Source organism: Equus quagga, unplaced genomic scaffold (assembly GCF_021613505.1).
Source record: "Equus quagga isolate Etosha38 unplaced genomic scaffold, UCLA_HA_Equagga_1.0 HiC_scaffold_51_RagTag, whole genome shotgun sequence".
NCBI classification, from domain to species: Eukaryota; Metazoa; Chordata; class Mammalia; order Perissodactyla; family Equidae; genus Equus; species Equus quagga.
Genome location: NW_025793956.1, coordinates 315,661 through 328,272, shown reverse-complemented (window position 1 = coordinate 328,272; position 12,612 = coordinate 315,661). Strand labels below are relative to the sequence as shown.

At 39.1% G+C, this 12,612-nt stretch overlaps 1 protein-coding gene across 1 annotated transcript in view; it reads right to left on the bottom strand.

Moving 5' to 3' along the window:
• The window catches only part of LOC124232365 (BCL-6 corepressor-like), a 62,163-nt gene that overhangs the window by 34,054 nt on the left and 15,497 nt on the right, over nt 1–12,612 (bottom strand). Inside the window, exons 2-4 of the mRNA XM_046649317.1 lie at nt 2,006–2,266; nt 1,253–1,591; nt 71–396 (exon numbers count right to left, since the gene is read on the bottom strand). Coding sequence (XP_046505273.1) covers nt 71–396; nt 1,253–1,591; nt 2,006–2,264 — 924 coding nt within the window. The 5' untranslated portion in view covers nt 2,265–2,266. The remainder of the gene's footprint in view (nt 1–70; nt 397–1,252; nt 1,592–2,005; nt 2,267–12,612) is intronic.

Here is a 12,612-nt window from a genome sequence, read left to right as displayed (position 1 = left end):
CAGTTGGGGAAGCAGGGATGGGTGGAGCACCTATACAAGCCTGACTCAGGAGGGGAGTGTCAAAAGGTACCTTGCCATTAGCATTCTCCACATAGTAGTTCCCTGTCAGTGATAAACCCTGCCCCGGCTTCTGAGGGATCAAGTGCTTGGTTTTGCACATTCTCTTTCCAGATGGTTTCTCACTATTGTTGCTGGTATATTTCTGCAGCAGGGAGGCAGCCTGGTAATCCTCTCTGTCTGTGCACAGCACATCTGTCTTCTGGGTTTCTTTAATGTTCTGCCATTTGGAACGTAAGCACAAGGCTGGGGTGCAGCTTTGGTGAGTCTGATTTTTGCTGTTTGCATTGGTGGATGAACGGCTCTGCATGGGCAGAGACCCAGAAAATACAGAACAGCCTAAATGGGGTGGGAGAATGGGGAGGAAAAAGCAGGCGTTACACAGCTGTAGCTGGTACAGACAGAAAAGCCCACTGTTAACACTAATCACTGGGGCAGATTCAGGTTTTTTTAAATTTAATTTTTAATTTAATGAGAAAGATTGGCTCTGAGCTAATATGTGTGACAATCTTCCTCTGTTTTCTACGTGGGACATTGCTACAGTGTGGTTTGACAAACTATAGATAGGTCTCCACCTGGGATCTGAACCTGAGAACCCTGGGCTGCCAAAGTGGAGTGTGAGAACTTAACCACTATGCCACTGGGCTGACCCCACAGATTCAGTTCTTAAAGATAGACCAATTATGTTTCAAAGCACTAATATTTCAATTACACCACATTCAAACAGCAAATAGGTTAACCCATTAAATGCCAAGTGGCAAGCTTCTTCAAAGGGCCCCAGAGAAGAAGGCACAAGTCAGCCCTTCCTGCTCTCCCTCCTCCACCCACTGGGCCTGAGTGCTGGACCTTCCCAAGAATGGCAAGCCAGGGTGCTCAGGACCAACTAACTGGACACAGCCTGAGACTGAAGTGAGGGCAGTGACAAGCCCCTGGGGTCACTCAGATGTCCCTTCCTGCCCAGCAGAGGGCTAAGCGAGGAGCAGCTTAGGAAGCTAAGCTCCTTCCTCTCAGTTGCGCTTCCCACTTTACATTCCTGGGAAAGTGAGAAGGCTGGAAGGAAATCATGAAAGCACTCCCCGCCTGCCATATCTTAGTCAACAGCTATGGCTCTCAGGTCCGTAGACGGGCCCTTTCTCACAAAGGATGGGTGAGGCAGCCTCGAGGAGTGGGGCAGGGAGGGCTGGTCTCTACATACCTTGTTTATTGTCACTGGATTTGAGGGACTCTTCCAACCACCTTCTGTTGCCTCTAGCATCTGTTCCTTTCCTGCAGTGTTTTTCTTCAGAGATGTTATTGACCTGGGTAACAGCCCTAGGCTGAATTGCCTGGGTCACTTCCTTCCTCCCATGCCAGCCAGGTTTGTTCTCTGACACCTGCTGCTCCCACTGTTCTCTAAGTTGCAGCAAGTGGCATTGTTTTTTTGGATGAAGCCCTGTTAATTCAATGCACACATTCACGTTGGTCAGCTTACTATAACATGGTTCTTCTAAGTGGTTAGAGGAATTGTTTGTCATTTCCCTCTCAGGACAGTCATCTAATGCATAAATAAATACAAATTAATCAAAACATCCTTGGGTGGGTCAGGGGGACAGGACAAACCGTCTCATGCATCACTACTGGGAGTGTTAGGGGGGTGTGGTCAGTATCTCTACTTGAGCATGTCACCAAGTCTTAGAGGGGGCCTTTTTGTCTTCGGCCATCTTTGGACTTCAGCTTCTGCATCTGGTTTTCAAGTTCAGGAGGTGTGAGACGCTTTCACCAGGCTCCAGGTTGGTATGCAACCCTGGAGCATATCACCTCTAGGGTGTGAAAATGGAAATCTCCACTGTTCCACCCAATGACTTCCACTAGGTGCACTAAAGCTAAGGTAGGCAGCATATCTCATTTCCATCCACCTCTGGCTACCTGCACAGGCCACTGAGCAGCATCCCAAACTGACTGAGCTCACCTTTGGGGACCTGTTTTCGCTTGGTTTTCAGCAGAGGGTCCTCTAGCAGGTCTTCCATAGTGATGTCAGTGGGCTTGCGGTCACCTGAGACTTTGCACTTCCTTTCCAGACAGAGGGTGGGGCTATACAGCATATCAGCAGTTGCCTGGTCAGAGGGTAACTCACTCACAGGTTGCTTGTCCATGAAGTACTTCTCCATGGGAAGATCATTGTCCTCTGGGGCTTCAAGGGGATAGTGGCTGCTTCCAGCACTATCCATATCTGGGGGAGGGGAGACAATAATACAGAAATGAAGACCCATAGGTCACCACAACAAGGCAGGATATGGGGAGCAGTCAGGCTCTCCATGCCTAAAGTAATACGCTATCAACAGACCCTTCTTTGTGCCTTAGACATTGGAAATACAAAATCTTCAGAAACAGTACTTCCAAAAAGAAGAGCAGTTGAAGACAACCTGTAAATAAAGCAGAAAGCAGGATGTTATATTAGAAGTTGTCAAAACACAAATGCCCTATCTTTTACACTGCACAGATGTATAACTTTATCTTTCATAGTTTGGGCCATAAGGGAACCAAGAAAGGAGATGAGAAGAAAGATGAGGCATCAATACTCTCTCTTTTAAGTATATATAGCCGTTTTCTTTTAGCAGCAAGATCCAACCAAGTTAGGCTGACCTAAATATCTCTAAGGATACATTTGCTGAGGTCATTATTTCCGAATAAACAGAAGACTGATATAATAAAGAGACCAAATATCATCTACAGAAGAGAAGACACCAATAATCACTTGGGTCAAAAGAGGAAATGATGAAGAAAGAGGGACAGAAAACAGAAAGTTGAAAGAAAACCCAGGTCCTTCATGGACAAAAGTGATGGTCTCTCCTATAAGACTCTAGGCCAACAGATAGGCCACTGCTTCCATTGCAGGATGAGCAGAGAAAAGAAGGGAACCAACCGCACTGCAAAGAGGAGCCTAGGAAAACCAAAGAAAAGCTTTCTTAGCAAACGGACAACATTCAGAAGCAAATTCAAAAGATCAATCTAATCTACTGCAAGGCTTTCTCTGTCCTCTTTTAACACACATTTGAGGAAAAAGCAACACCAAGGGGCTGCTCCCATTTCCTTCCAGAAGGAAGGCCCTTGAGATTCTGGCACCTTAGTGACACCATGTACATACATGGGGACCCCAGTCACTCAAACTGGCATTCTTTCTTCATATCTTCCTTCAGGTGCAAGAATCTAAAGGGCATTCCAAAGGCAAGATTCCACCCTGTTCATTGTCAGGTGTGTCTTTTCACACCTGGCTTAAACCAGGTGGAAAGAAGGCAGAATTAGCTGAGTGATGTCACAATGCCTTCCAGATCCACAACAAAACAGTTGTTTAACCAAGATAGGACCCTGCTTTATCTGCCTTGCCACCTCCCTTAGGGTCATACTAAGAGTCTCTCAGTCCCAAGTGTTTCAGATTCCACATCCACATTTTACATTTCAACCAGGGCTCATGAAGTCACCTGTTACCTCTAATAGTCCCACCCCTTCATAAAGATACATCTTTCTCAGGGAGATGGTTTTTTAAGTGGTCAGTTTGAAAGTGGAAAGTAAAAATAGGGTGAAGTTTTCACGCTCACTGCCAAGAAAATAAACAGAAACCTCATTAAATTGGAGACAGGAGGCTGTTGACCTTTCTCTAAGCTCAGTCCATATAAGCTGGAAGAGATGATGTTTTCAGGGACACAGAGCCCTTCCTGGATCGGACCAGTGAGACCCATGCTCAGTGCTGCCAGCCTACCAATCCAGTGGGCTACAGTCACATCCACCCTTGCAGAAGAAAAACACGGGTGTCACTTAGGACATCCCTTCAAAGTAGAAAGACCCGTTTTGAAGGAATCCACCAACTAGTTTAATATGACAACAGCTTCATATTAGCACAGAAAAGGTTAATGATAAACTAAAAATAAAATCTTCACAGGGCTTGCATTTTCCCATTACATAACCCTTTCTTATGGCACTGTGCTGCTGCTTGCTTTCTTCACATCTCTACTCAACTAATACTCTAAAGTACAGAAAATGTTGATCTCTTAGACTTAAGGACCATATATTAAGTCGTCTATTAACTCTGGAAATTTCATCTTCTTGGTGAGAATTTTTTTGTTGCAACTAAGAAGACACCATCTTCAATACTCTTTGCACTACCATCATTAGGTATAGAATTCATATTAATCCTCCCCATGCCTGTTGGAATTGAGAGGGGTGTTTCCTGGACAAAGACAGGCATGATTTAGTATAGCAAGAAATAATCTTCCATGGGACAAGTGGAACATAGCACTTTAGCTGTCTCATTTCTAAATCAATAAACAGTCCATGGTCAAACTGTGACTGCATTGTTTTCATTCCTCTCCCTGGTATCTGAAGACAGTCTATGTTTCATATTTTATTGGAAAGATAAACCCTAATGGTCTACTTGAAGGCTGAAAATTTATCCAGGTGGGAGAACTGACAAAGATAAAGAGAGAATCTAGAAAGTAGTAAGAGAAAAGCAACATCATTACATACAAGGGAGCTTCCATAAAATTATTAGCAGATTCCTTAGTAGAAATCTTGCAGGCAAGAAGGCAGTGGATTGTAAATTTAAAGTGCGGAAGAAAGTAATTGTTAACCAAGAATACCACATCTGGCAAAACAGTCTTTCAAAATTGAAGGAGAAACTAAGACTTTGCTCAGAATAAAAAAAAAGCTGAAGGAATTCATAACCACGAGACCTCCCCCATAAAAAATACTAATGGGAGTCTGTTGAAATACAAAGATGCTTTACAGCATCACAAAGCCATATGAATTATAGGGTTCTCTAGTAAAGATAAATACATAGATAAATAGAGGATCCTTGTATTATCATAATTCAGGCACATAAATCCATTTTGAAGTCTTCTTTAGAATTTTAAAACAAAAGAATAGGGGCTGGCCCCATGGCCAAGTAGTTAAGTTCATGTGCTCTGCTTTGGTGGCCCAAGGTTTCACCAGTTCGGATCCTGGGTGTGGACATGGCACCACTCATCAGGTCATGCTGAGGCAGTGTTCCACATAGCACAACCAGAAGCACTCACAACTAGAATCTACGAGTATGTACTGGGTGGCTTTTGGGAGAAGAAGGAGAAAAAGAAAAAAGATTGGCAGCAAACGTTAGGTCACATGCCAAACTAAAAAAAAAGAAAAAAGATATATCTGTATTAATGGGTACACAATAGATACAGATGTAATTTTTGACACCTATACAGGGAGAGTAGACATGGACATTAGAATTTTTGCAAGCCACTTAAGTTATCAGTTTTAAAATAGATTGTTACAACTTAAAGATGTTTTATGTTATCCACACGATAACCAGAAAAAATATCTACAGCACATACAAAAACAAAGGAAAAGAGGTTCCAAGAATGTTACAACAAAGTCAACAAAACACAAAGTAAGACAGTAAGAGAGGAAATCAGGGATAAAAATACTCAGGACACACAGAAAACACCAAAATGGTACTAGTAAGTCCTTCTCTAACACTAATTACTTTAAATGTAAATTACTTAAATTCTCCAATCAAAAGAAATTGATTGACTAGATAAAAACATAGGATCTAATTATAGGCTGCCTAAAAGAGACTCACTTTAGAACATATATGGGTGGAAAGTGAAAGGATGAAAAAAGATATTCCATGTAAACAGTAACCAAAACACAGCAGGGCTGACTATACTGATATCAGAAAAAACAGAAATGAAGTCAAAAGCTGTCAAAAGAGACAAAGAAATACAACATGTAATGATAAAAGGAACAATTCACCAGGAAAAAGTAACAATTATAAATATATATGCACCAAACATCAGAACTCCAAAATATTTGAAGCAAACATTGAGAGAAATGAAAGGAGAAACAGACATCAATGCAATAACAGTAAGAGACTTCAACACTCCACTACGATAAAGAACAGAATAACCAGACAGAAGATCAATAATGAAACAGAGAACTTGAACAATCCTTCAGTCAACTGAAGCTGACAGACATATACAGAACACTGCATTCAGCAATAGAAGAATATGCACTCTTCTTATGTGCACATAGAATGTTCCCCAGGATGGACCATACGTTATTCCATAAACCCAGTCTTAATAAATCAAAAAGATGGAAATCACACCAAACATTGTTCCAGGCCAAAACGGAATGAAACTAGAAATCAGCAGCAGAAGGAAAACTTTAAAAATGAACAAATATGTGGAAATTAAACATCATACTCAGAAAAACCAATGAATCAATTAAAATCTCAGAAGGTAAATTTGAAAATACCTGGAAACAAATGAAAACAAAACATACCAAATTTATGAGATGCAGTGGAAACAGCACTAACAGGGAAGTTTATAGCTGTAATGCTTAAATTAAAAAAAGAAAAAATCTCAAGTCAACAACTTAATTTTGTATTTCAAGAAAAGTAACAACTAAACTCAAAGCTAGCATAAGAAAGAATATTATAAAGATTACAGTAGAGATCAATGAAATCAAGAGTAGAAAAATAGGAAAAAATTCAATAAAACTAAGCCTTCAGGTTTTTTGAAAGGACCAACAAAAGTGGCAAACCTTTAGCTAGATTAAGAAAAAATAGAATAGATTCAAATAATTAAAATCAAATGAAAAGACAGACTACATACAACCTACCAAGACTGAACCAAGAAGAAACAGACAATCTGAACAATTTAGAATCAGTAAGGAGATTCAGTAAGGAGACTGATTCAAGAATAAAGATCTCTTTATCTCCTGGTACAGAAAAGTCCAGGGTCATATAGCTTCACTGGATAATTCTACCAAACAAGTGAAAAAGAAGTAACATCAATCCTCCTTAAACTCTACAAAAAAATTGAAGAGAAAAGAAGACTTCCAAATTCATTCTGTTAGTTCAACATTGCCCAGACAGACACATGAGCCAAACACACTACAATAATAACATTTAACGAATACTTAAACCAAAATTTTCAACAAAACATTAGTTAACAATCAATGGCATTTTAAAGTCTTACACTATATTGCAAGTTACATGGGATTTATTCTTGGAATGCAAGGATGGTTTAACATGTGAAACTCAATGTAATACACATTAACAGAATGAAGAAAAAACCACATGATCATCTCAATTGATGCAGAAAACCATGGACAAAATTTAATACCATTTTGTAATGAAAAGTACTCAATAATTTAGAAACAGAACGAAAATACTTCAATATAATAAAGGCAAAATACAAAAAGTCCACAGCTGACATTATATTCAATGGTGAAAGACTGAGAAGTTTTCCCAAAGGAACAAGAAAGACAGAAACAAGACAAAGATGCCCACTCTCTTCACTTCTATTCAACCTAGTACTGGAAGTCAAAGCCAGACAGAATAAGCAAGAAAAAAAAAAATGATAAAATGGGGCCAGCCCAGTGGACTAGCAGTTAAGTTTGCACGCTCTGCTTTGGCAGCCTGGGATTCTCTGGTTCAGACCCCAGGCCAGGACTTAGCATCACTTATCAAGCCATGTTGTGGCAGGCATCCCACATATAAAGTAGAGGAAGATGGGCAGGGATGTTAGCTCAGGGTCAGTCTTTCTCAGCAAAAAGAGGAGGACTTGCAGGGGATGTTAGCTCAGAGCTAATCTTCCTCAAAAAAAAAAAAAAAGAAAGAGATAAAATGGATCCAAATTGGAAATTACTAAGTAGAACTATTCTATTCACAGAAGACACGATCTTATATGTACAAAACCCCAAAGATTTCACACACAAAAATCCTGTTAAAACTAATAAATGAATTTAGCAAAGTTGAGAATACAAAATCAACACACAAATATCATTTGCATTTTCAGTACACTACTAATAAACAATCTGAAAAGGAAATAAACAAACAAATTCTATAACAAGAGCATTAAAAAGAATAAAACACCTAGTTAGAAACAAACTTAACCAAGGAGGCAAATGTCTTGTACACCGAAACTAGAAAACGTTGTGATAGAAATTAAAGAAGATATAAAAAAATGCAAAGCTATCCTCTATTCTTGAATTGAAAGATTTAATATGTTAACATGTCAATACTACCCAAAATGATCTACAGATTCAACAAATTCTCTGTCAAAATCCCAATGGCATTTTTTACAAAAATAGGAAAAAAACCCTAAAATTACATGACTTTCAAGGGACTCCAAACAGCCAAAACAACCTTGAAAAAGAACAAAGGTGGAGGTCTCATACTTTGTGAATTCAAACATATTACAAAGTTATAGTAATCAAAATAGTGTGGACTGGTACATAAAGATAGACACGGAATAGAATAGAAAGCCTTAATAAATCTTCTTCGATATAATCAAATGATCTTCCATAAGGGCGTCAAGACCAAACCCTGGGGACAGAACAGTCTCTTTAACAAATAGTGTTGGGAAAAGTGGAATACACATGCAAAAGAATGAAGTTGGACCCTTATATTATTCCATATTCAAAAATTAAATCAAATGGATGAAAGAACTAAACATTAAGTTACAAAACAGTAAGATTCCTGGAAGTAAATGTGGGCAAGCTTCACAAAATTAGAGTTGGCAATGATTTCCTCAATATGACATCAAAATTACAACTAAAAAAAGCCAAGATAGACAAATAGGACTAAATCAAATGAAAAACTTCTGTGCATCAAAGGACACAGCTGACAGAGTGACAAGAAAATCTATGGAATGGGAGAAAATATTTGGATATTATATATGATAAGGGGTTAATATCCAGAATATATAAAGAATTTCTACATCTCACAGTAAAAAAAGACCCCAATTTTAAAAAAATGGGCAAACGAATAGTCATTTTTCCAAAATGATATACAAGTGGCCAAATATATGAAAAGATGCTTAATATCACTAATCATTAGGGAAATGCAAATCAAAACTACAATCAGCTATGTCTTCACATCCACTAGAATGGCCACTTTAAAAAAAACAGAAAATTACAAGTGTTGGTGTGGATGTGGAGTAATTGGAATCCTGTGCACTGTAGTTGGAAAATGATGTAAAATGATGCAGTGACTAGGGAAAACAGTATGGAGGTTCCTCAAAAAATTAAACAAAATATCATTTGATCTAGCAATTCTGCCTTCAGGTAAACCACAAAAGAACTGAAAGCAAGAATTTGAACAGATATCTGTACAGCAACATCCACAGCATCATTACTCACAAAAGGTGCAAACAAGTGAAATGTCCCTTAACGGATGAAGGGATGTGTGAAATATGGTATGTATATAGAATGAAATATTATTCAAACTTAAAAAGTAAGGAAATTCTCACATACACTGCAATACTGATGAATCTTGAAGATATTATACTAAGTGAAATAATCCAGTCACGAATGAATAAATGCTGTATAATTCCACATACATGAGGTACCTAAAGTAATCAAATTCACAGACAGGAAGCAGAATGGTAGTTGTCATGGGAGGATGTGAAGTTATCATGTAATAGGTACAGCCTTTCTCTTGGGTAAAATGAAAGTTCTAAAGATGAACAGTGGTGATGGTTGGTTGCAATAACGTAAAGGTATCTAATGCCACAGAAGCATACACTTGATATGATTAAAATGGTAAACGTTATGTTATGTATAATTGACCCTGGTAAAAAACAAAAATATATCAAGGAGAGGATGTAGAGAAACTAGAGCCCTCCTATTGCTGGTGAAAATGTAAAATGGTGTAGCCACTGTGGAAAATAGGCTAAGAGTTCCAAAATGTTAAATATTGAATTATCATATGATCCAACAATTCCACTCCTATGGATAAAAGGAAAAGAACTGAAATCATGTGTTCAAACAAATACTTGTACACTAATGTTTATTAGCAGCATTATTCAAAATAGGAAACAAGCCAAAAGTCCATTTGGGTGAAATAAACAGAATACAGCATATCCATACAACAGAATATAACTGAGCCATAAAAAGAAGTGAAGTACTGATAAATGCTGCAATATGGATGAGACCTTGAAAACATTATGCCTTGTAAAAACAACAAAAAAGCCAGTCACAAAAGAACACATAAATTATTCCACTTATAGACTGGAATTAATTCTCATTCATAAGCATAAAACAGAAATTAAGAACCAAGTGCACCAAAAGGCGACTTTAAGGGCTAAGTCTCTTAAAGAGCCACAATACTTGTATGAACCCAGTTTTATGTCAGACCTATAAATCACAGGCTGGTAGCCAGGTGGAGATCTTTCTCCCCGATGCTTTCTGGGTCCTCTCTGTGAGAAGGTGAGGTAGGGTTCAACATTCACTCTGCTCAGTAGCACAGGAGGAAGAAACTAGCTCTCTCTCCCAATGCTTAAACCAGACAGGTACACCCGTCTTCACTCATGTCACACACGGAGACACTCACTGTTAACTTGGCTGTGAAGTTCCCACACAGGAAGTTGGTGAAAAATATCCTTTTCTTAAGGGTCTAAACTGTTGTTGTTTTTTTAAATCCCATGTTAAGTGCTAAGTAAGACATTAAGTAAAGAATCAAATAAGGAAAGAGAGAAGCCTTCTTTCTAGGTAATTCATACAGAATGCAGACTCAGGAAGGCCTAATGTAACCACTGCACTTAACGATCTACAGATGTTCAGGAGGGAATGAATATAACTAATCTAAATCCAAAGGAGAGGAGAAATGTAACTTCTCTAACTGGGGGTGGTAAAAGTCCTAAAACAGAACAACATGCAACGCAATCCAAGGCACAGCAAACATTATCCCACTCTCCCTCATTTTTTCTTTCCCAGTTTTTTACGGACATATTTAAAAATGTATGTTGCCAGATCTCAGGGATTCACAGGCAGGCATGCACTGATTCTCCTTGTGGGAACAGTGTGGTGTAGAAAGTACAATTGTCAGATGAGGTCTGAGGAGAAATCATTTCCAGGGCTATCAGGTGTATAATTTTCATACACTTGGTTAAAAAAGAGTCAGTGGCTGGTAAGCTGACCCACCTAAACCCTAGATTAGACTAAGTACTAAACCTGAGCAGTTTTGCCTGGGAAGATGAAATCACTAGTCAGGACAGAAGCCTTAAGCAGCCCAGACTGATGGGTTCTGACCTTCTGGAACACCAGGAGTAGGCAAAGGTCACCCATACATACATATTTTGAAGGCAAGACTGGCAAGGGAGAAGGACCAAGACTAACTCTCCCCCATTCCTTACTTTTATACCCATCATCTCTAACCACATAACAATCTAGCTTGCTACATGAGTGATGGGTAAAGACAAAATGCTTTTTATTAACAGGATTAAGATGGCATTTTTGTCCTCATGCAGGTTTTTAATTGCTCTTTTAAGCTTTATTAATCTCTTTTCACTGTGCTTATGTCCATACCTTGCTTTTAAATGCAATAAGCAGGGGAGCCTTTAATGCTTAGGACAAATGGCCCTCAGAAATTGCCTGCTGAGAAACACAATCTCCTGCATTTTTTACACACGGGATCAGAACCTAAGTATGAAATAATTGATTTGGACATCATCAGGGGAAATTTCCTTTCTCCTGCCTCACACATACAGTTTGCAGAAGTTTCACTGTTTCCTAAGTCAATACATTTCCTGTGTTAGTAGTAAAATACCCAAATGTGTGCTTTTATATTTTGAAACACGAAACAGAGGTGCAGAAAGAGCAAAGCGCCAAAGATAACAGGGGACAAGAGAGAAAGTATGAGTGGAAGTAGTGGGAGGCACTTGACAAAGCTTAATCCAGAAGCCTAGCTATCCTGCAGTTCTTTGTCCTAACTAGGCCTTTTGTCTTCCAGCATGTGCCACCAGCCCTCTAACACAGACAACAGCATTAGTTAATATCCACATGTACATACCTACCATACATAGAAATCAGGAATGAAGCTGGAGAAAGAGAAGGAGCCTGAGACAAGGTAGAAATGTGCAGAGAGTGTCAGTTGTAATAGGCTTCTAAGGAAGAAATCTCCCTAGGAAGATAAAAGTTTCTTTTTTCAGATAGAGCTTTCAACAGATTAGCCATAGCACTCCCAAAAAGACTGGGTGTTGAGAAAGGTTTTGTGGGGACTCATAGGCTTTTTTTCCATCTTCCACATATACAAATTATGTTGTGGGAAAGTCGTCACTAATGCTAGGCAAAACACAAACCCCATTCTAACAAAAGAAAGACATTCTCAGTTGCCCAATATAGAAGGTGAAGGGAGGGCTGGCTCCATGGCCGAGTGCTTAAGTTTGTGTGCTCCACTTTGGTGGCCCCAGGGTTTAGCTGGTTTGGATCCAGAGTGCGGACATGGCATGGCTCATCAGGCCATGCTGAGGTGATGTACCACATAGCACAACCAGAAGGACCCACAACTAGAATGTATAACTATGTACTGGGGAGCTTTGGGGAGAAAGAAAAGAAAAAAAAAGATTGCCAACAGATGTTAGCTCAGGTACTAATCTTTAAAAACAAAAAAAAAAACATGAAGGAACACAGGCAAAAAAGGAAAACAGTCCATTGTTGGATCCTGCTGTGGACTATGTACACATAAGCATTTATAATTTTTAGCTACTCCACAAGTTTTTTGTCAACTGCTTAAATGTAGAAGTCTGTTGAGCA